Source organism: Acomys russatus, chromosome 18, assembly GCF_903995435.1.
Source record: "Acomys russatus chromosome 18, mAcoRus1.1, whole genome shotgun sequence".
NCBI lineage: Eukaryota > Metazoa > Chordata > Mammalia > Rodentia > Muridae > Acomys > Acomys russatus.
The window spans coordinates 43980447-44004349 of record NC_067154.1 but is presented as its reverse complement, the minus strand read 5'-3'; the positions used below and the strand labels follow the sequence as shown (position 1 = coordinate 44004349).

General features: G+C 36.7%; 1 protein-coding gene across 1 annotated transcript in view; it reads left to right on the top strand.

Annotated features, from left to right (window-relative positions):
* Positions 1-23903, top strand: part of Mycbp2 (MYC binding protein 2) — a 218461-nt gene that overhangs the window by 138028 nt on the left and 56530 nt on the right. Inside the window, 10 exon segments of the mRNA XM_051161021.1 lie at positions 1013-1228; positions 5022-5077; positions 9109-9224; positions 10324-10421; positions 11072-11188; positions 13423-13563; positions 16821-16895; positions 19055-19279; positions 20121-20253; positions 21380-21502. Of these exon segments, the coding sequence (XP_051016978.1) occupies positions 1013-1228; positions 5022-5077; positions 9109-9224; positions 10324-10421; positions 11072-11188; positions 13423-13563; positions 16821-16895; positions 19055-19279; positions 20121-20253; positions 21380-21502 (1300 nt within the window).

Genomic DNA, 23903 nt, shown 5'->3' with positions numbered 1-23903 from the left:
TCATTTATCCTTCATTTCACTGAATTCCCATTTGAAAGATAATGTTTATAACTTAGTTGATAGACATTAAAATACAAACATTTAGATTGCAAAATAATGTATAATACAAATAGTTATTTGTTAATGAATATAACATTGTTTACTTCTTAAATGACAGTAGTTGATAATGATATTTATATTATATGGAATATAATTAGGTCTTTAGTAATATAATCTATTGATGGAAATATTTTGTTTAAACTTTCTGTGTGTTTCTGAAATTTTTAAACCAGATGTAAATTTGAGTAGGTAGTCTCAAGTCCTCTTCCCTTCCAAAGTTGAATTATGGGGTAATATGGATTTTGGAAGTTCAGAATAAAATTAAATACATAATCTTTTGTTCATAGAGCACTAATTTTTAAATATAACTTTAATTAAACTATTTCAGCTGCTTTATAGTTTCTTTGATATGTAGGATAAGCAAAATGCAATACCATTTTTTTGTTGTTGTTTTACCTGACTCAATAAAAAGTAATTAGAACTCATTGTTCCTACCAGTTTAGAACAAATAAGTAAACTTGATACAAAGCAGTGGTGGTACAGCCTTTAACGCCAGCACTCAGGAGGCAGAGGCAGGCGGATTGGTGTGAGTTCGAGGCCAACCTGGTCTACAAAGTGAGTCCAGGACAGCCAAGGCTACACAGAGAAACCCTGTCTCGAAAAACCAAAAAGAACAAAACAAAAACAAAAAACAAAAGCATCTGACTCTGATACTAAACAAAACAACATTTAACAGTGCCTTTAAAATATTTGATCCTCACTTACAATTTTTATGCTTTGAAATGTGTGATTATTTGTTCTATACTAATGACACCTGTTTTCCACTGTTAGTATATAAGACAGAGGTGAGGTCATTCTGGCTCTGGAAATGACCAAGGTGAACCAATGTTAACAAAATCTGTAATTGCAAATTACTTATTTTGATGTATCAAGGATAATTGTATGTATTTGGTTTTTATATTATTGTGGATAGGTGGAAGTGAAAGCCGTACCTGTTTCTCAAAAGAAAACATCTTTACAGCAAGAGCAAGTAAAGAAATCTCAAAGAATTCCTGGCAGTCCCTCAGTAGCAGCAGCATCTTCTACCCCTGACATGACTTTTGGTGGGTTGGCGTCACCAAAGCTAGATGTTTCATATGAACCAATGATAGTGAAGGAGGCCCGGTACATTGCCATAACGATGATGAAGGTAATTATCAGAAGTGTTTATCTTTCACCGTTGATTTAGTCATCTTTTTAGTTATTAAAATATTGGCATAGTATTACAAGTCTAGAAAGTTACTGATAGATATTAAACTTGCAGCATATATTTTAAAATGCTCTGCTTTCACGTAGAGAGGCTTTGCATCAGTTTCTGGTATATTCTGAGGGGCTCACCCTTTGTAGAACTAGCTAGTGCCGTCAGTGGTTCAGATACCTGAAAGATGGCGTTCCTTCTCTGAAGTTCTTGTCTGACAGAATGCAGGGCTTCAGGGCTTCAGGGTTCCCAATCAGGCCATCTCTTTAGATTTCTTATTTCTCTGCGTTTTTCTTTTTAGTTTAGATGGCTTTTTTTTTAAGTCCATCCTTTTACTTATCTGTTTGTTTTTTAGTTCTTTGGGGGTTTTGGTTTGGTTTGGATTGAATTGGTTCGTTTTTTCGAAACAGGGTTTCTCTGTGTAGCCTTAGCTGTCCTGGACTTGCCTTAGACCAGGCCTGTAGACCATGGCTCAAATTCACAGGGATCCACCTGCCTCTGCCTCCCCAAATGCTGGGATTGCAGGTGTGTACCACTGTGCCGGGGCCTATTTATTTATCTTAAGAGGCAGAGATACTACACTTTGTCAATATGCTGAATTTAGGCATTTTGGTGTTTTCTTTTTTTCGAGACAGGGTTTCTCTGTGTAGCTCTGGCTGTCCTGGATTCACTTTTTTAGATCAGGCTGGCCTTGAACTCACAGCGATCCCTCTGCCTCTGCCTCCTGAGTGCTGGGATTAAAGGCATGCACTACCACATCCGGCATTTTGGTGTTTTCAAACAGCAGTGTCCGGATTTTAGAAGCTGGCAGATTTGCCTGTACTGGTAGTTTATAAAGATTATAGTACAATAGGACAGTATAGTTAGGAAGACAGCGAGTAAAACGCACACTCCTTCCAGCTTCACAGGAAGACTCTGATGAAGCACACTGAGAAAGTGGACTAGTGAGTTGGCAGTCAGAATAGACTTAAAACATATGAAAGACGTTGCATCAGCACAGCTTCAGAGCTAGTGAAGAGTGGAATGAAAAGAAAGGAAGTAGAAAATTGATGAAGTTCATAATTGAAGTTGGAAACATCAGAGAAACAGGGTATAGCAAAACAGAAGAACTCTGCTCTAGGCCTTAGATGCCACCTGACAGCATTCTTGGCCGAAATGAGGGTTTTGTTAAGCTAATAGTTTTAACCTGTCAGTCACAGGATGTTAAGTTCCACACAGAGGTAGACAAGAATGACTATCTAGGGGGCTAAAGATGGACCAAGATAAACAGCAACATTTTAAGCATTTTGAAGGTGTACCGTCTTTGGGGTAGCTTTTGTTCAAACATGTGTTTGTATTTATATAACTTCTGAAGGATCCAGGGCTAGAGCAGTCATGGAGTAGTGCTATTCCCAGCATCTCTCTGAGGTGTTCACTGATGCTCTGGGCTTACTCTTTACTAACCTTTGTAGATACTGGACCTCACTTACAGTGAGTCATATGTTATAGGATAGAAAATAGAACATGATCTTGTGGTTGGAAATGGTGCAGTGAAAACATAGAGACTATGCAGAGTCTGAAGACCTGGATTCCTCACTGGTAACTGCTGTAGGAACTTGGCAAAGTCAACCTTAAGTTACATTCATCTAATGCACTTACGGATGAGTGAAAGCAGCTAGATAACTTCTCAATCGCTGTTACGGTAAAGAGAGGAGAGGGGAAGAAAGGCGGCTTTGTAATTGGTGTGCTTTTCTTCGCAAGTACTGGGGAAGCAAGAAGAGTATGAGGAATTGAAGATCTGGAATTGAGCTTTAAAAAATAACGCTTAATTTGGTAATATTTCAGGTGTTAAATGTACCAGAAATAATGTGCCATTTATTGTACATGCTACCTATTTGTGTCTTTACATTTCCTGTATATTTTGTTCAAATCTTTTTGCTATTTTAATAAGACTGACACACTACCCCCATACTAACAAGGCTCCTGCCAACTTATAAAGAAACATTTTCACAGTCATAATCCATTTCCAGGCCCCTCCCACACATGTCTCAGAGGATATCTTAGATATAATGTGTCTACCTTCCCCACTCCATGTTGCATACTTTTAGTAAGCATAAAATTAGCCATAAATAACACTTTTATTTATTGTATCTTCCAAGACTATGTATAGTGTATTGTGTTTTACATGTCCTGCTGCATTCTCGTCATTAACTTTTTCAAGTACTTATTTGCTTACTGTTCTGTAACTTGTCCATTTTCCTATTGCTGTACACTTAATATAAACTGTGCCAAAATAAACATCCTTGGTTTGTCTCATTTTGCACATGAAAAAGGGTTTCTCTAAAATATATTCCTAACAATGTAAACTGGGTTGTAGGAAAAGGGTGTCTAAAACTTTGCTAAACATTACCAAAATGTGTCCTCCAGCTATCAGCCATTGTGCTCATTGGCACTTGGTTTTTACTGAGCATCAGTTGCGAGTGTAGTATTTATCCTTTTCACTTTCACTTCCTTGTTTTCCATCTTAGTTAGATCATTTCTCCAGTATTAGTTGAGCTTTACATTTATTCTTCAGTGCATTGATTTTGCTCAGTTTTCTGCTGTGTTTTTTCTGTGTGTGGATTGGCCTGTATATATTGAGGATGCATGTCCCATTTAAGTTACATGATTTAAAATCCTCTTCTTCCATATGAAGACTTTTCTCTATAACATCTTTGTATTAGAGATATTTAAATTTTTAACAAATCCAAAGGGTTTCTATTTTTACATCTTTTTAAGCAGATTAAAGAAAGAAGGGCTTGTACTGGCTTACAGTTTTAGACGGAGACAGGAGGCAGACTGATCAAACTGGATCTTCATGCAAAAAGAAAACACAGGGATAAAGACTAGTGTTACTCTGTACTTTTAAGTTCTACACTTGGATTGCTTTTCCTGTCTCAGTTAACACAATCTAAAAAATTCTTTACAGGCATTGCCACATATTTGTTACTTTAGTGATCCTAGGCCCTGTAAAGTTGACAGAGTTAGCAGTTGCATCATAAAATTAAATTTGTTTGTTTGGTTTTGGGGGTTTTTTGTTTTTTGTTTTTTGTTTTGGTTTGGATATCTAGCACATCTGAAATTCATTTTCAAGTGGTCTTGCCATTTTTATTTCTTTTTTCTGTAGATAGAACAGTGTCTCAGCTCATTTCTTGGATATTTTAGTATTGCACTAAATGGAAATGTCCATGACAGCAAGGGTGCCAATGTTCCTTGTCCCTTTCTCCCCCCACCCCACCCCCTTGTGGTCTCACACCTTTAATCCCAACACTTGGGAGGCAAAATCAGACAGATTAAGGCCATCTGAGTCTTCAGAGCTAATTTCTTTTTTTTTTTTTTAATTTATTTATTCAGATTACATCTCAGTTGTTATCCCATCCCTTGTATCCTCCCACTTCTCCCTCCCTCCTGTTTTCACCCTATTCCCCTGCCCTATGTCTATGACCGAGGGGGCCCTCCTCCCCCGCTAAATGGTCATAGGCTATCAAGTCTCATCTTGGTAGCTTGCCTATTCTTTCTCTGAGTGACACCAGGCCTCCCCACCATGGAGAAATGGTCAAATATGGGGCACCAGAGTTCATGTCCCAGTCAGTCCCCACTCTCCACTCAACTGTGGAGAATGTCTTGTCCATTGGCTAGATCTGAGTAGGGGTTCAATGTTTAGTGTATGTATTGTCCTTGGTTGGTGCAGTAGTTTAAGTAGAACCCCCTTGTCTCTTTCTTAAAGGTATATGAAAACTACTCATTTGAAGAACTGCGTTTTGCATCACCAACTCCTAAAAGGTAAGAATTGTTTTCTCAAAGTGTTGCTAAAACTTTATCATCCAGACCGAAATAATAAAAAAATTCCACCCTTATTTTTTTTTTAATATTTTTACTAATTCTTTGAGTTCATATGTGCAACTGCCCTGTGTGTTCCACCAACTCTAGCCTTTGTCACTAATCTACCCCACTTCCATGAAGATCCCTGGGCCTTGAGGTGAGAGGTGTGGTCACTACATAGCCTCTTGCTGTCTGCATGTTAACTGGTTGTGAAACTGGTTGGTGTTAATTGCCATTTACTACAAGAAGCTTTTTGGAAAAGAGTTGAGATCTATGGGAGTATCAGTAATCAGTAGTCATTTCAACACCATATCCATTTAGCATGGTAACAGTAATGGGTTCTCCCTGTGGCTCAGGACCTATCTAGCCACAGGTTCTTGGCCTCATAAATGATGTCAGGTCTGGATTTCATCTTGTGGAGCAGGACTTAAATCCAGGCAGAAATGGGTTATTTCCCTGATGCCCATGCCACTATTGCACCAGTGGGCGTATCTTGCCATGCCAGTCATTACTGTAGCTGGATGAGTTGAGGATTATACCTCCCAGTACCAGGAAAGCTAGTCAGCAGAGATGAAACTTCCGGGCAAGTTTGCTATCTTGATTTCTCTGTGTTTTATAACTCAAGAATGTGATACCTTCAAAATAGTGTCTTACCATTAAGTTCTGGAAGATAACCAACAGCAGTGGCAGTCGTCTTTAACATTTATGGGCCTGTGTTACCTACCCTATTAGCCAATAGCTCAAAAAGAGATGGAGGTTAGGAAACTAGTAAGGGTCTATGAATCACTCAAGAGAAGGGACATAGAACACACTAATATGAAGGGAAAGGGAATAATGGAACAGGAAGGCCTAAACAGAGTGGAGGCAGGAAGGGAAGGGTAGGACAGCAGACACTGAAGACCTTTCAAAGCAGCCCTGTGAGAACCTGCTCCTGTTGAACTTTCTTCTGTTCTTGTTCCTGTTACGGCCTCCCATGGGCTTGGATGACAGACATGTGTCAGTATTTCTGGCAGGAAATGTACTTAGAGCTGTCACCTCCATAGACTTAGGCCCTGAAGCAGATCTGTAAAAAGCAAAATTACCCTTAGCCTGCACTGTGTTGCATTTCATTTGACCTTAGTAGAAGTTGATTAGTTTCATTGAAAACTAGAAATTGATTTAGGTTAGTTTGACTTTGTTTTGTTTGTACTCAAGGTACCATATACAATCTGCAGTGCTTTCTGTCAAATTTGCAAAGTCCCCAAAATGTGACATTGGGAATAAGAATGTAATTATTTTGTTTCTGGCATCATCATAGTTCCAATTTTATGCTAGAGTAGAAACAACTGACTTTTATAAAACTAAATGTGAACATTATAAATTTATAACAAGCTGAATAAGAACAAAATTAGCCAGTGTGTAATAGCACACAGCTATAATCCAGCATTCAAGAAACTGAGGTAAGAGCATTGGCAGATCCTAGCCAGACTGGGTCTGAAGCACATTCCTGTCAGCATTGGCTACATATAAAGTCTCTGGGGCCTTTACTATATAGTAAGACCCTGTCTCAAATAAGAAAGAGGGAAAAAGAAACATGGGGACATGAAGAGACAAGAGAGGGAGGAGAAAGAATGAAGGAAATCATATGCATTATGTGTTTAAAACCTAACAGAAATGATGACTTATCTTAACAGATTCATATATTCATTCAACTGTAACCATTGACCATTGGTATGTGGAAGATTATATCATGGGTACACTTATAAACAAGATAGACATGGTACCATTTCTTCTGATATTTTATTCCTACACAGATCAAGCTACTAAAAGGAACAAAGTTGTAATAAGTAAAGTTATTTAATGTAGACAGCATTGGGATTGCAACAGATTGCCAAAGTATTGCAAGATGGGAGAGGCATGGTTAAGGATTATCATTTAGATGGGAGTTGACCAAACGAATGTTTTGGTAGTCTAGCTATAGAAAACCTGGAGCAGTTTGAGCTTGGTGTCTTTGGAGAACAAACAAAACATGATGGGCCTGGAGGATACTGAGAGGCGGGAGATGTTTGAAGAGGAATCCAAGAACTACACGAGATTTGTTTCTGTGCTCTTGCAGGCTGTGCTTACATAGGCTGAATTTTCTTATACACCAACTAATTTCATGAGTTTTAAACAAAAACCTTAAAGTTTTTAGAAGATCACTGTGGTAGGTAGATTATGGGAAAGCAAGAATGGCAACAGAGAAATGAGTTAGAAATGATTAGGCAGTGTGAACTTTGGGTGTGACATAGGAGGTAGACTAAGTAGACCTCGTCACCAGAGTGCGTCAGCTCTGAAACGATAAATACACAACAACAAAAACAGACTCGGCAGGGGGTGTGTGTCTTTATGCATTATATGTATGTCATTGCGTATGCATATGCGTACATACTTCTACACGCTTATGTGCGCACACATGGTTAGAACAATAAAAGAAAAATGGCTGTAAATTTGAGAGTAGGGAGCACAGGAGAGTTTGGAGGGATGAAAGAAAGAGAGAACGTGATTTGATTCCATTTAAATTTAAAAAAAAAAATTTTTTTTTAAAGACCACAGATTTTCCTTTGACTTTAGCAACAGTATAGAAGAGATTCCTGCCAATTTTGCCTCACAGATGAAATTTTACCTGCTGCCTGTTTTTATAGAAGTTAATATAACATAACTTTGTTCCTTGTCAGTAGCTACTTTTACACTACAGTGATCAAGTTAAATAGTAATGACAAAGACTTTTTGGCCTAAGAAACTAACATTGTTACATAAAGTATTTACTAAGTCCTGGTATAGATTGTCATAGTTTTTATGAGGATCAAGAAGTCCCAGCACCGAGCAGGTGTTTATGTTCCTCTGTGGTGTATTGTTCTGTGAGGTATATGCTAACTAGTAGAAAATAGGAGCTTTTTGTTAGCCATGTTAACATGGAAATTCCAAATTACTTCTCAGATACTTAAGTGGAGATAGAGCTGTGCAACTGCAAATAGTTTGAAAGTCGAGGGAAAAGTGAGCGTGGGAGTTGTCTATATAGAAGTGGCATTTAACACTAATGGATGCCAACAACTGACCAGTGAAAAGGCGATTCCGGAAATGAAGATCTAGACTCAATCCCTGGGCACCGTATCAATGAAATGGCAGTCAGAGAGGAGCAGCCAGCAGAACCCGTGAGAGAGAATGATTAGTGAGGCAGGAGGAAGTCGGAAAGAAGGAGCCAGGGTTTGAGGGCAGTGAGCATTACCAGCTCTTAGAGATTGCCTGGAGACGGCTAGGAGGAGGAAGTGACCTTCAGACTAGGGGTGAGCCTTCCATTCATAACTGATAGCAGCACTTGCCATAGGCTGCCAGGAGCAAATGCTAGTGACAGTAAGTCGTAGAAGAGAAGTAGTCATGAGAAAGGGAGAGTGGCAGTCTTGGGTGAGAGTTCATGTGCAGGAAGAAGGGATAAAAGACTTTATTAGAAAGAAAAGTGAGTAATAATAGAGAGGAATAAGGATTAAGATGGAAAAAAGTTCTAAGATTTTTTTTTATGATAATAAAAGGGCCTAGTAGAGTAGGAAAATTACATGATGTATGAGAGAAAGCGAGGTAGTTGAGGGGACCAAATTCAAATGGAAAACCTGCCTTTGCATAAGAGCTACATTGTTTCTTCCATTGTAACAGGAGAGAAAAATGAGGCAAAGTAGGTTTAACAATCTGCATAATTGTTATCTGATTACTATATAACTGATTGGAAGTTACAGCCAATTATTTCTATTTCTTCAGAAGGGAAAAGAGAACTCATAATCAGATGAGAGTAGGAAAGAAGCAATGGGGTTTTAAGGGAAAAAAGAGTGGAACTCACTTGTTTGTCAGTTGGGAAATCTGCCAGGGCAGCTGTTGGAGTGCGAAGCAGCATGGTGATACAGACAGGTATACACCTAATAGCAACTGATGTTAGCTGCCTACTCAAAAGTAAAATTTTTCATTCCTCTCTTTTTTTCCAGGCCCAGTGAAAATATGCTGATTCGTGTGAATAACGATGGGACTTACTGTGCAAATTGGACTCCAGGGGCTGTCGGGCTCTACACTGTTCATGTTACCATTGATGGCATCGAGATAGGTAAGTGCAGCTTTAAGTAATGAGTTGCTGCTAACAGCCAGGATTAAACTCATCCTTGTGTTGTTTACTCTTTGTGGTGTACATATAAATAGGCTTCATAACTTCTTTGTGACTTCATCTCCTCCTTCATGATGAGTAGCACATTAGTATCTGATCACTCATTGGAGCTGTCATGAGTCCTCCTCCATTTTCTGTTGTCAGGGTTGTGCTGTACCGCTCATCCCTGGATTATCCTGTGCATTTCATACCTTCTCCTCAGCAATCATCTGCTGTCGTTAACTTATCAGTATGGCCTAATAATGTTTATTTTCAGGCCTATACTTATTATTACAGCAGTATTTTCTAACCCACTAGCAATCAGTCCAGACACAGACACTTGTTGTATTTTAAAATAGCCTTAGTTAACCTGGGGCAGGGCAAATATTAATTCCCTAAACTACTTCCCATAGTGAGGCAGGCATCCCCATGCCATCTGCTTCTCATAATTTCTATTGAGCTATCTCCCATCCATAGTCCCAAACACTTGCTAATTATCATCACCTGGGCCAAATCCTCCATCCACACCAGCCATGTGCTTCTGCTTCACCTAACCCTTGGTGCAGCCTTTTTATTCCTCTCCTCCTGTCTCTTCTCCCACGATTCTCTCTCCCCAAACCCTGGACCCTTAGCCACGCCTATCCCATTTGTCCCGCCCAGGTGTGATGGCCTTTTAGTGGTCAAACAGGTTAGGCTCTTAGACAAGGTACACGTAGGGCACCTCCCCTTCCTCCCTCTCTGTCTCTCTCTCTCTCTCCCTCCCTCCCCAACCCCCTCCTTGGGGGGTCCCCTCCCCCCCTTTCTACAATAATCTTGTATCATGCATGTTGCATGGCAGCGTATCTTTATATTACAACATCCAGAACCTATGTGGTGGCTTTCAACCACCTGCAACTCCAGTCCCAGGGTATGTGATGCATTATTGCCGTGAACAGATAGCTATAAGTAGTGGCAAAACACCCAAACACATAACATAAAAAATAAAATAGTCTAAGCTGTGGTTAGTTTCACAGTCCTCTCACCTTTGTAGTCAAATGTTGTAATTACACTATGTTTCTTACAGATGCTGGCCTTGAAGTAAAAGTAAAAGATCCACCAAAAGGAATGATTCCACCAGGAACTCAGCTAGTCAAGCCAAAAGCTGACCCTCAACCAAACAAGGTTAGAAGAGGGCAAAATCAAAGGTGGAATTGGTCAGAGATTTAAAATTTTCATTCATGTCTCAGAGTAGCTCTCAAATATCTAATGTTTTACCTAATTTGTTTCAGTATTTTAATTTTAATATCCTTAAATCAGTCTGAAGAGTAGTTCATAAGAATCCTTTCTAATTGTAGTTTTCCTTTTTGGCTTCTTTAATATTAAAAATTTTCTATTAACAAAAAGTCTACTGAAAGTACATGCGAGTTTTCAAGGTTAAAATAATCTGTATCAATCAAAGAATTTACTTATATCTAAAAACTAGCTAAAGGAATATAGATAAGCTGTTTGTTAGAAAGAAAATAATGATAATGCAATTAATATTTTGCCTTTCTAAAAAGTCAGCTTTTATATTTGTTATATGTCTTCAATACTTAAGGTGAGAAATCATAAAATATATTAATAACATTGATATCAAATATTCTTCAGTACTTAGAAATATGCCTCTATTGCTGCTATAAATAACTGACAGTTATTTGCAGAAGGAAGCCAACTACAGATGATTGTGAGGAAACTTTCTGGGATTATACTTCTTTTAAACCTGTTCCTTTTCTCATTTGCTGTGTAGGAGAGAGAGTTCGTGTTTTCTTCATCACTGTCATATCTTTTCTCAGATTCGAAAATTTGTAGCCAAGGACAGTGCTGGTCTCCGCATCAGGAGCCACCCTTCCCTTCAGAGTGAGCAGATTGGAATAGTGAAAGTCAATGGAACGATCACCTTTATTGATGAGGTAATTAGTAATAAGTATTACTGTTGTATTTTGGACAGAAATTTTTCTGTAATGTTTGTACAATAACAAGGAAACTATGTTTTAATGTTATTGCACTCTGAACAGTCTGGGGACCTTTTATCTAATTTTTTATCAATTCCTTGAGTTTTTTTTTAACAAAATATCTTGATCACATTGATTCCCTCTCCCAACTCTTCCCAGGTAGATCTCCCCTTCCAAACCTACTCAACTTTGTGTCTACAGTTTTTGTTTGCTTTATTTTGTTTTTCGTAACAGGGCTTCTCTGTGTAGCCTTGGCCGTCCTAGCTTGTCTTGAACTCACAGTGATATACCTGCCTCTGCATCCCAGAGTGCTGGGATTACAGGCCTGTACTTGGCTGTATCTTCCTTTTTATTGTTATTTTAATCAGCTTATGTGTGGATGTGTTTTCCCTGCATTTATGTCTGTTTACCATATGTGTGCCTGGTACCAGTGGAGCCCAGAAGAAGGCATCAGATCCGATGGAACTAAAGTTACAAGTGGTTTTGAGACACCAGATGCGTTCTGGGAATCAAACCAAGGTCCTGTGTAAAAGCAGCCAATACTCTTAAACTGATGAGCCATCTCTCCAGCCCTTCTTTTTTTTGTTGTTTTGTTTTGTTTTGTTTTGTTTTTTTTAACCCACCAAGTCCAAGTTGTGCTTGCCGTACTCTTCGATGGACAGCATTGAACCTACCAGGATCTACACCTTTAAAGACAACTGACTTGCTCTCCCAGAAAGGACTAGTTGCTAATAGCTCCTTAGATAGAGGCTGGAGCCCTTCTCTATGCTAGGATTTTGTCTGGCCTGAGCTGGGCAGGTCTCATTGAAGTTTTTTTCAACTACTATTAGTTCATATGTGTCAACTGTACTGCGTGGCCAGGTTTTCTTTGTCATATCTATAACATCTGGTCCTTACAGTCTTTTTTCACCATCTTTACAAGTGCTTCTGAGACTTGGGGAAAGGGATGTGATATAGATGGCCCATTTAAGGCGGGGTAGTCTCTTATTCTCTGCATCTTGAACAGTTTTGGGTCACTGTTAATCACCATCTACTGAGGGTTGATAGATGTGTTCATATCTATGGTCAGTTGGGTATCAGTGTGAAGCTATGTCCATTTAGTAGGGTGATAGTAATATGCTCTTTCTAGTCATAGGCTCCTGGCTAGACAGTGGTGTTACTGCTGGGCAAGGTTGGTGATTTTTTTTTCCGTCTCTGGTAGTGTGCATAGCACTTTCCAACACTATGAGAGTTAGCCAGTAGGGATGACGACTACCAGCTTTGATATCTCTGTTCTATCTGAAGACACATGTGTGATGTCTTCAGCTGTAGGGTCTTACTCTCAACTTCTGGAAGATCACCAAGAATATTGGAAGAAGCCAAATAATATTTAGGGATCTTTAGGTCACTTGTTAATAACTCAAAAATAAAATAACCCATTCCTGACTCTGAGTTTCTTAGGATTGCTATTATTAGTGTGTTATCTGAAATTTTATTCATGACATGTGATGACAGTAGCCTATAATAAAATGTAAACAATTATACATACAATATATTAGAAATAGAAAGTGACTGGAGAAGCTTCCTTGCATAATTCGTAATTGAATGCCAATTATCACCCAATTTGAAAGGCATGTTTAAAACAGTATGGGAAATATTTTGAAAAGTATTCTATATGTTCATTGAGGTTTACTTATTCTTCTTTTTCAAGAAAAACTTGGAAAATTGCACTTTGAGCATGAAAAAAAAAAAAAAAAAACCTCAGTTGAAGATAGTATCAGAACCTATAGAACAAGAACTACTTTCTAAATATAGATATATTTTAAAGGAATTTTTACAATAGTTTTAAAACATATTTCTTGGATTGCTTTAACTTGGAAAGTCCATGGAATATTTTCCTGCAATGCAACCAAGTAGCCTGAATAAAAGACATATTCTTTTGAGAAATGACTAATTTTGCTGTTAAATTATTTATTCTAAGTGTGATTTCTTTGTGATTTTAACTCCTGAGAGAAGTTGCTTTCACTGTGTCACTGTGAAAATGTCCATACTGCTTTGGTATTCCCTGCTAGAAATTGTCACACGCGTATCTTCTCCTAAGACTAATGTAGGATCTCCACTTCTGCCTGTTAGCTGCTTTGCTCACGCTCGCTCCTTGCTAGCTTCCTGGTAGTTACAGGAAGGCAAGCTTGTTTGGTTTCTTTCTCCCCTAGATCCACAATGATGATGGCGTGTGGTTGAGACTGAATGAGGAGACAATTAAGAAGTATGTTCCTAGCATGAGTGGCTGCACTGAAGCCTGGTGCCTCTCTTTTAATCAGCATCTTGGCAAGAGCCTTCTGGTCCCTGTTGACGTAAGTGAAAGGTGGTTTTTAAAAGCATCCTAGTTGCACTCTGTCCTCACTATATATTTTTCTTTAATTAAGGCTTTTCAGTTCTGAGGTAATTCATACCTGTGTTCCTTGTACTTCAAAAGTGCTTGAGGGCCCTAGTGTAATGAGAGTGGGGTTTGGCAGGGGAAGGCTCTCAATGCTCATTTTGATCTGTCACCCATAGTGAGTAATAAATTAAAACTAAATTACTGCATTCCTTTCAGAAGTAAGAAATTAAAATGGTTATACTTTTTCTTCATATTCACACTGCTATTTAGAATGAATTCCAACCCAGTATTTAAGAAAATAGAATTACTATGCATTCAGGAACAGGTGTAGATGTTGATTTGTTATGTCGGGAGTGTGCAGTTTCTTCTGTATTGTGTCTACCTCTGGATCCTTTGTGTTTTGATTTACAATTCCATTGTGTTAATGTGAGATGTGATTTTTCAGACTTGTGTTGTACCTAGTGATACTAACTCTCAGACTGGGAGGATCATTATTGTTCCATGACATTGCAGTAGAGTGGTTAAGACATGGTTTACTAGAGTGCTGCATCATTAAATAGGTAGTAAGCACAGTGCGTTATTAGCTTAACTACAAAGTATTGTTTCTTAAGTGTTCCTTATGGCATTATTAATAAGTAGCATTGGTATGACGTATTTGGAAATTGATAATTAGTCGTCAGGATGATAGAAAGCAGATTGGTACTATGTAAATTAGGTTTCCCTCAAGTTGCACATTTAAGAGTTGAAAGGGCTTACTTCTTTCTCCCCCTACAGCTATTCACTAAATTTAGTTTCCTTTATTTATCTTCTACTCATGTATGCATGTGTGATTTCAATTTTAAGCTCCTTAGTTGGAAGGACTAAATAAAGATTATTACTCATGTTTCTTGCTTCTACAATGTTAAGTGCTTCACGTTATTCATAGTAGTCCTCAGTATCGCTTGTTACCTGGTTTGAGTGCCTTTGTCTGATATAGTCATTTTGCTTAAAATAACTTCTCACACTTATGTGTGCTGCTTGCCTTGATTGTTTCATGTCACTCTTACGGTGACACTGTCTTGTTAAATGTATTTTTCTCATTTTTCCAAGATTTTAAGTATTAGTAGTACTGGTGCTAAAGCCCTACTTGGTGTGATTCCAAGGTATATGTTTTTATGTTTAATACAAGATGGTAAAATGAAGATAAATATAAGAATAGTTGCAGAATGATAAAAAATTGCATAATTAATTCAGTTGCTTTGTGATAAGCTGTGAAATGGTTTAATTTAGGAGGCTATATCTAAGGCAGATGTGCAGAAAAAAGAGCAAATTAAAGTAGTATAATTCAAAATAATAGAACTATTATAAAAATCATTATTACTTGGGATAAAGTGCCAAATTAAATAAGTATGAATATTTGTAACAGTTGTAATTAAAAGAAAATTATTATTTTCATTTACTCTAAAGGCAATGTTCAATTACAGTTTTTAAAATTAAGTTCTATGAGAGGATAGCTCAGCCTAACGGGAGGTCCTGAGTTCAGTCGCCAGAACTCACATAAAATTTAGGTCAAGCTGGTAATGTTTGTAATCCCAACTCTGGGGAGGCAGAGACAGGGCTATCTCTAGACCCTGCTTCAGAGAGGTAGACAGCGGTCCTCAGGATGGCACCTGAGGTTACACAAATAAACACATTGATAGCACACACACAAATATAAAAATTTATAATTAACTCCTGTAATTTGAAAACTATAAAGTAGTGGTTCTCAGCCTTCCCAATGCAGTGACTCTTTAATATAATTCCTTATGTTGTGGTGGCCCCCAACCATAAAATTATATTGTTGCTACTTCATAACTGTATTTTTGCTGTTGTTATGAATTGTAATGTACATAAGTGATAAGCAAGATATGTAGCTTACAAAGGAGCTGCGACCCAAAGGTTGAGAACCACTGCTATGAAGTTAGTTTCAACAAAATTTTATACAACTTAGAAAATAAACGTGAAGCGAGATGTCTGTGACCTAAGAGCTGTCATGTGACATCAAGATTTGCCTGCCTAGGATGCAGAGCTTAACATTTGGAAGTGAGCAAGGCGGTGGCGGTGCACACCTTTAATTCTGGTACTTGGGAGTCAGAGTCAGGCAGATCTCTGTGAATGTGAGGTGCTCCTGGTCTTCAAATTCCAGGACAGCCAGGAGAAACCCTACCTCAGAAAGTAAAAACCAAAAAACCACAGATTGTTTTGACGAGCTAAATTTTATAATTGGAGATTTGTATGACTCAACACTTAATAACCAGCTCTTTATGCACTTTGTCAAAAGTGACAAACACACATTGTAAGGGATACGGAGTAGAAAAGAGAATTTATATCTAGGAAAGCTAGGGGATATTTTTTGCATTCTTGCAGAGCCACTGAGAGTGTCTAAACAGATGCACACACTTATACAGATCACTTCCTATCCAGGCTAATTGTTGCTCACCTAAAGTGCTCTGATACTGTTTTTAAAAATAGAGTTACTAAAGATTTGTTAAGAAAAAAATATTTTTTATGAATTAATTGTTCTATACTTTTAGAATATAACATATAAATCCTGAGTGCTTTTAATCTGATAAACTTTGAGATAAACCAAATATTTGTCTTTTGATAAAAGATTCAGCTTGTGTTTCTTTATGCTTTTCGTGAAATTTTTTTTCCTAGTAGTTTTCGAAACATTTCCTAAGGTCTTTTTCTTTGTTGTTTGTTTGTTTGTTTTGTTTTGTTTTGTTTTGTTTGTTTCTGTTTTATAAAAGAGAGGAAATATTTTAATGACTTATTTTTCATTTGGGTTAAGTTTTTAAACATTTTTGGCATGAAAAGGGATGGTTTGCATACAAGCCATTCTTATTTGTTAGAGTTGCATTTTCTCTATGATCTCCATTAGTTGACATGTTTATAAACAACAGATGGAACAGATAGTGTCTCAGTTCAGGGATTCAAGTTTCCTTCTTGCACTGACTTAAGTCCCACAGCGAAGTCAGCTCTTGGTGGTGGTAAATGGCATGACACACTATATCTATGGAGAGCTTTGGACAAAACCTTATTTTTCACAACTTTGGTGTGTGGTTTACTCAGGTGGCTTCAGTTTCACTTTAGCAAAATACTATTGCCTTTTGGTGCTGAAGTGCAGAAAATGTGACTGTGAACGCATCTTCCCAGATGATACTCTGTTCCCTTTCCTTGTTGATATTTTCTTTCTTAAACTTTGTCGCTCAGAATATCTTTAATGCTAGCCAAGGAGTCAGGGATTTGGACGTATTTTCATGGACTTCCAAAGCTTTTTTCCCGCAGGTGAGTTACCTGTAAGGAACAGTCATGCGCTGTCGGTATTTCAGCATGTACAACAGGTTTTACCTTGTGTCTTTGAGGCGTTGCTTAGAATTAAATTTGCTATGGGGGAAAATCTGTGCAGAGTTCTGCAACTGAATTTTCCCTCTCATTTTCCTCAAACATGTTACCACTTTAAGTGAAGTGAGAGTTTTCATGGCTTCACAGTTACAGTGGTTTTCTGATGAGCTTCTCCAACAGCTTGCTCCGAGTGACTTTGTTCAGAAAGAACTTACGTAGATGGTGGTGTTGTGGCCGTATAACTCTTCTATTTACTGCCAACATACTCTTTGACTTGACCTTTTGAGTATTTATATTCTGGTGTCCAGTATCAAACTTCTGTAATGAAAAATTTTTACTTGACAGTGACAGTCATGATTTTATGTCCATCAACAATTTTCATACAGCTTAATACAAAAGAACTTGTACCTTTTACAAAAATGTTTTGATTTTCTAGTTATTATATATAGCTTTGTTTGTGATTAGAAAAAATATTAACTGTCTTAATAAGGCTCTCATATATTACCTTTGGTGAATAAGTTATAATTATCATTAGCTGTGCCATGACTTGCTTTCCATTGTTACCTTGAAGTTACAGTTAGAGTTAAGTCTAATAAGTGATGCAAGCACTCAAGTTTTTCTCAGCCTCAGATTGTTCATTTTGCTGTTATTTTTAAAGTCAGCATGCAACTTTAAAAAGCACTGGTAAATGAAGCTAAACGTTTCTCTTTGTGACTTAATATATTTATTGAAATTTACCACTGGGAAATAGGAATTTTTAAATGTTTATTCAAAAATCTTGTGACTATGCTAACACTGTTCAAAGTTCATATCCCATTATAATTTTAAATTTATTTTGATGGTCTCTTTACATTTATAAAATGTACATACAGATTTTTAGAAATATATATACATGATAATATGAATGCTTAATTTAAGTTTAGTTTACTTACAAACTGAGTATTCTTTCCAAGTCACTAAAGGTTCTATTTCTAATAAATTTTCAATATATAAATAATGTTGATATACACTGTATAATTATAATAGGTGTAAATAAAATATTGCCAGAGTTATATTTGTTTAGGTAACCTTTTGTGGTCTTTCATCACCACCATGTGATTTACAGTCTCATGTGAGGAGCCTGTATTACAGGTACATACCTGTAATTCCATCCCTTAGGAGGCTAAGTATGGAGAATTATTAGGTACTGTCCAGTCAGGACTCTATAGCAAGACTTGGTCTCAAAACAACAACTAAAAAGCTAATCATTGACTCTTATTACATTATTGAGCTACAAACCAATTCTTAAATCTACATACATTTTTGCCCCAGTATTTATTTTTAATAACATATTGTCTATTTGATTAGATATATATCTGATCTAATTAAAGGTAGTTTTAATTGTTTTTAAAGAAGTGGTCATTGTAGGCTGGAGCTGTAATTCAGTATTGCCATAAATTATGCAGGGGACCGAGTTCAGTCATCAACACGACAAAGTGAGCAGTAGTAAGGGCAGAGGAAAAAACCCCTGGATGTGAGACAAAGCAAATGCTGCGTCTCCCTGTTGTATTCCCTAGCAAGTATGTCCGCACAACACTCACACCAACACAAAATGCAAAAGGAGAGCAGAATACTTGCATTTAGAAGTAATGCTTTTCAATATATAAGTTGAAATAGAGTTTATTTTCTTTAAAATGCATAATTAGTGCTAATCTCTCCTCTCTGCTAAAAAATATGTCTATTTTCCCCCTGCCATCAGCATTGATATGTCATGCAGTAATGCTGGCCTAGTAAACCCAGAAAGATATTTTCATTTGCACTGTGGTTTGCTAAAATATTGTAAGCATTATTTCATATACTATGGTACTGTATTTCTCAAATGTAGAGGTACAAAAGACAGATTCATTTAATTTCCTGTTCCTGCTAAGTTTTTTCTCTTCAAATGTATCGTTAATATCAATGTTAAAAATCAAATGGTTTCTTAGTAGTGGCATTAGCTATTATTTTAATTATATATATTTAGTTGGAAATATTGTAGACTTGTTTCAAAAACTTTCATGGGATTATACAAGTAGTGAAAGACTGTATTTTGTTCATTTTTCTTCTCCTATTCAAATTTTCAGGAACCTAAAAATAATACTGATGACTTTTTCAAAGACGTAAACTCCTGCTGCCCACAGGAAGCAGCAATGCAAGAACAAGATAATCCGTTCTTGAGAGGCGGGCCAGGCATGTACAAGGTAGTGAAGACAGGACCTTCAGGTCACAACATCAGAAGCTGCCCTAACCTTAGAGGTATCCCAATTGGAATGTTAGTTCTGGGAAACAAAGTCAAAGCAGTGGGAGAGGTATGGATTCTTGTAGCTTCATGACTTTTATGATAATCATTTTTAATGTAATATAATCAAGTATCGCTTCTTTGCAGATTGTCATTTCCACCTCAGGTTCTTAAATGTCCATGTTGTTGACTTTTACTTGTATTGGAAACACTAACATAATTTGCTGTGGTTACAAAAAATTATTCTTATAATTATCTTGTGTAAACAGGATTTGCACTGTTTATATTAAACAGATAAGTTATATTGTATATCTAAATGCTCTGTATTTGGCTATATTGTTTCATGATTCTAACTGTACGTTATGGGTTGTCAGCACTGAAACATTTTTACGAATCCGTGTGGAGTATGACCCGCCAAAAGTTTTCACTTGTTTGTTCCCATTCACAGGTCTCACTGAAGTCCTGAGCAAATAAAACTATCCTTTAACCACTGTGGCACCTGCCTCCGCAGAGCAGCCTGACGATGTAGTGTGTCATGCTATTTCTCAGGGTCAGGGCCGTGTCCTGTTACACTGTAGGCACCAGTAACCTAGTAATAACGAATATCCTATGTTAGGGCATTTTAGGTCTAAAAATTGAGCCTTAGGTTTTGGGCATTCTTTAAATTATTCAGAGATGACCTTTGTGCTTTCAAGATATTAATTTAATTAAAGGCTTAAATAAACAGTGTTTCACAGATGTTTTTAATTCTGTCTTACCTCAGGCTGTAGTCTTAATTTCAGAAACTCATTTCATAGTAGAAATGTGTTGGAATCATTACACTGTTCAGAAACACTTAAGCTTTTTACTGGTTTTCATCTGGATGCGCTGAAGAATTAAGCCAGTGAATCATGCTCTTTGTCGTGTGCCAGGTCACCAATGCTGAAGGTGCGTGGGTGCGGCTGGATAAGAACAGCATGGTAGAGTTCTGTGAGAGTGATGAAGGAGAGGCATGGTCCTTAGCTAGAGACAGAGGCGGCAACCAGTACCTACGGCATGAAGATGGCAAGTTGGCTTACATTTGTCACTTATTTTGATTAAACTTTAACATGTTTATGCTTATTGCTTTATTTTTTCCCTTCAAGAGGTTTTTAAATGTTTTTTTAAATTAAAAAGAAATTCCGAAGGTTTAATCATCTTACAGCTAACAAAATTGACTTGTAAAATATTAAATGAGAAAATTACAAGAATACTAAGAACATAATTATCTATCTGTTTAAATATAAGAAGAACTTGCTCTGCTTCACTAACATGAGTTTGTATGCCTCGGTCCTCAGTGCAAGTCTGGGCCTGAATGTTGACTCCTACCATGAGCTAGAGGCTCAGCCTTAATTGCAGTGTTGTGGGAGGAGACTTCTTTTAGCTGAAGTCTCTCTCAAGAAAGGAATGTTGAATAAATGTATGGCATCTTTTTTATTATTGTTGTTGTTGTTGTTGGAGTTAGCGGTCAGCTTCATTTTTCAACATTGATCTCACTAAGATTTCTGTTTTGCCCCCTTCTGTTTATGCTGATGGTGACAAAACTTTATCTTTCAATGTCTTTCAACCCAGAATTCAGTCTCTTGTGGGCAGCTTTAGGGCGTCTATCTTTATATTCCCAGTTTGTCAATAATTCTGATAGTTACTAGCTAGCTCATTACAAATATATGGACATGCAAGCTAATTTATAAATATCATAGTTAGGATATCAAAGTACGTAGAATTTTTGAAGACCTTTTCTATTTGAATATATATATTCTATTATTTGAATCTATATATATATATCTTTTCATTCCTTTTTATTCCTAGTTTAGTGTCCAATTTATTTTTAAAATGCCCTTGTGAAAATTGTTTGCAGTAAGATTTACTTATTCAGAAATATAATTAATAATACGCCATGCCATAATAGCAGGGGCCACTTAAAGCATGTATCCAGTTTATGAATTTCCTCTTTATTTAATTAACATAAGGAGTAATTTGTCATATGCCCTGAAATGTTAAGCTAGTCTGACTGAGAGCTAGACTTAGCGCAGATCTTCCTATGGGGTCACTTTAAATCAAACTATTACAAACTCTTCTTAGAATTTTCTCTGATATGTGAGTAGGGAATACGACTAGGAAGTTAACTTTAGAGCTGTGGCTTTTATTGTAGAACAAGTTCTTCTGGATCAGAATTCTCAAACTCCTCCTCCAAGCCCTTTCTCCGTACAAGCTTTTAATAAAGGGGCAAGTTGCAGCGCCCAAGGATTTGACTATGGACTCGGAAATAATAAAGGTAGGCAGCCGAATGTGAGTCTGTTTCTTATAAGGCTTCAGTAAGCTTTTGCTACTTTTTACCCATTTTTTCTTTTCATATATTGCCATTAAATTAAAAAAAAATTATACTATGACTCAGTGTTTAAAAGGTCTTTTTCACACCAATCTCAGCTGACGTTCACTGGAACCCTTCCTCACAGTGCTTCTGTTCCAAAGCACACAGTCTGAACTTGTATTCTAAAGACCTAGATGCTACATGGAACAAATAATCTGTTAACATGACTTGTTATTAGGAGAGCAATGGAAATGAAAAACCAAGAATTTCCTTAACACTGCATTAAGAATTTCTCTTGGTAATGTTATATGTGGGCTTTATGACTTATATGTGGTTTAAAACTCTAACCTTGTTATGTTAGTTAAATTATAACTATATAAAACAGTGTATTTGGACATAGTATGTATAATGGAGAAGAAAGCTGGGAAACAGAAAAGACTGCAGTATTTGAATTTAAAATGTGTACAGCTGCTTTATAAGCATGAATGAACAGATGAACATTATGGAGAGTCTAACAATTCTTGTGGGATAATTTGCTCCTGAAATTTATGCAAAATTGCCTTCATGGGTAAATTCAGACACATTCTTTCTAGTACACCTGATCTTGATTCCTTGGTCATATGCAGTATTGTGAGAAGGTAAGAAACCACTGAGTAGCAGGTAGGAGGATTGACTCAGAAGTAGTATTGACCTTTAAGGTTTATTTAGTCCAGGTATAGTTCCTTAGTTCAGTAATCTCAGCACCAACACAGGGAGACAGACAGCCAACCTTATATAGTTTATATACATATCAAGACCCTACCTCAAAAGAAAAAAAAGGCAGTTTTTTAAAAATTGTAATTACTCATAGGGCTTCATTTCGAGGAAAACATACAATGTGAATTTACCTGACTTGCAGTTATTAAAAAACTAATAATAATAACAAAACTCACAAAATTGTATTGATGTATGAGAAATAGTCACTTTTATAATTAGCGTCATTGGTGTCCACGGCTTTCCTTCACTCTCTCAGGCAGAGGCTTTACCTGCCTGCACACTTCCATTCTCTGTGGCTTGTGTTAACATACGCTCTCTTCATACTTACAGAGAAGGTGCTGCGTGGTACTTCTTTATGCTCCTTTTTCTCTATTACTGTCAACTCTAAAGTGAGAACTTCAGTGTTTGCTTTCTACCACCAATCCTATGTAATAATCTGTCCTAAAGCCTTGTTTTATTCAAATGTATGCCTTTCTCCTGAGAGTGTGGCTGTCATTCTACTGCCTGATATCACTGTAAGTCAGTCTTTAAAGTGGAATTCAATGAAGCATTATAAAAATAAAATCACTTTTTAAGAAATACAGATGTTGCTATAGGAATTACAAAAGGGAAGTCAAAAGTGGTTTTGTAAATATTGTTTAAAAGTAGCATGCATTTAAGACTTTGTTTTTATATTGAGAAAATTTTAAGCAAGTTAAATTTGATAAAATGTGTCTAAGTACTATTTAGCTTAACAAATGTTCCTATTTTCTCTTGATTTCTCTACTGTGCAAGATCAAGAAATTGTTTGCAATAGTATTTTGATTGAGAACAATTTATATAATTCTTCATAAACTATGAAATATTTTCTGGAATCTCAAGTGTTTATTTTAAAAAAACAGAACTTGTGTAACTTAAATACATGATTCCATATAAATCTTTACCACTTGGCAACTCAGTTGAGATTTTTCACTTGTATTTAGTGAAATACACTGTCAATTTCTGCACCAACCTATTTGAATATGAGGCTTTCCCCACTCAGCATCATATAAATTACTTGAAATGCAGATATGTTTATAAATGCAGTTCTTCATCTAAGTACATTATGTCTGAATCTTTTTAATTTATGGCCTTAATATTTAATTATAAGGAAAAATACCCATCAAATTAGTTTAACTCATTCATTTTTTATATTATAGAAGTTATACATTTTTATATTATCTATCTCAGCAAAAGAATTCTTCCTTTAACATAAACACAAGTTCCTTAGCAATAATCATTTTTAAAAGACAGTATTGATTCATAACTGGGATGTAGTTGTATTGTTGAGTTAAAACTGTAGTTTGTTCCCATTGAGTATACATTTTCATAAAAGGAAGTTATGAAGTGCTTGTTTTCTGCATGAAGTATTCTGCAGACAAGGCAGGATGGCATTTGTCCTTACTGAGCACCATGGAATAGACACCTTTTACCATACCTAAGATCTTCATTCCTCTCTCTCTCTCTCTCTCTCTCTCTCTCTCTCTCTCTCTCTCTCTCTCTCTCTCTCTTCCTTTCTCAAATCAGCATTGAAAAACTTACATACATTACTCACAGATCCCTTATCTGTCATAAACAATGGAGAAAGTTA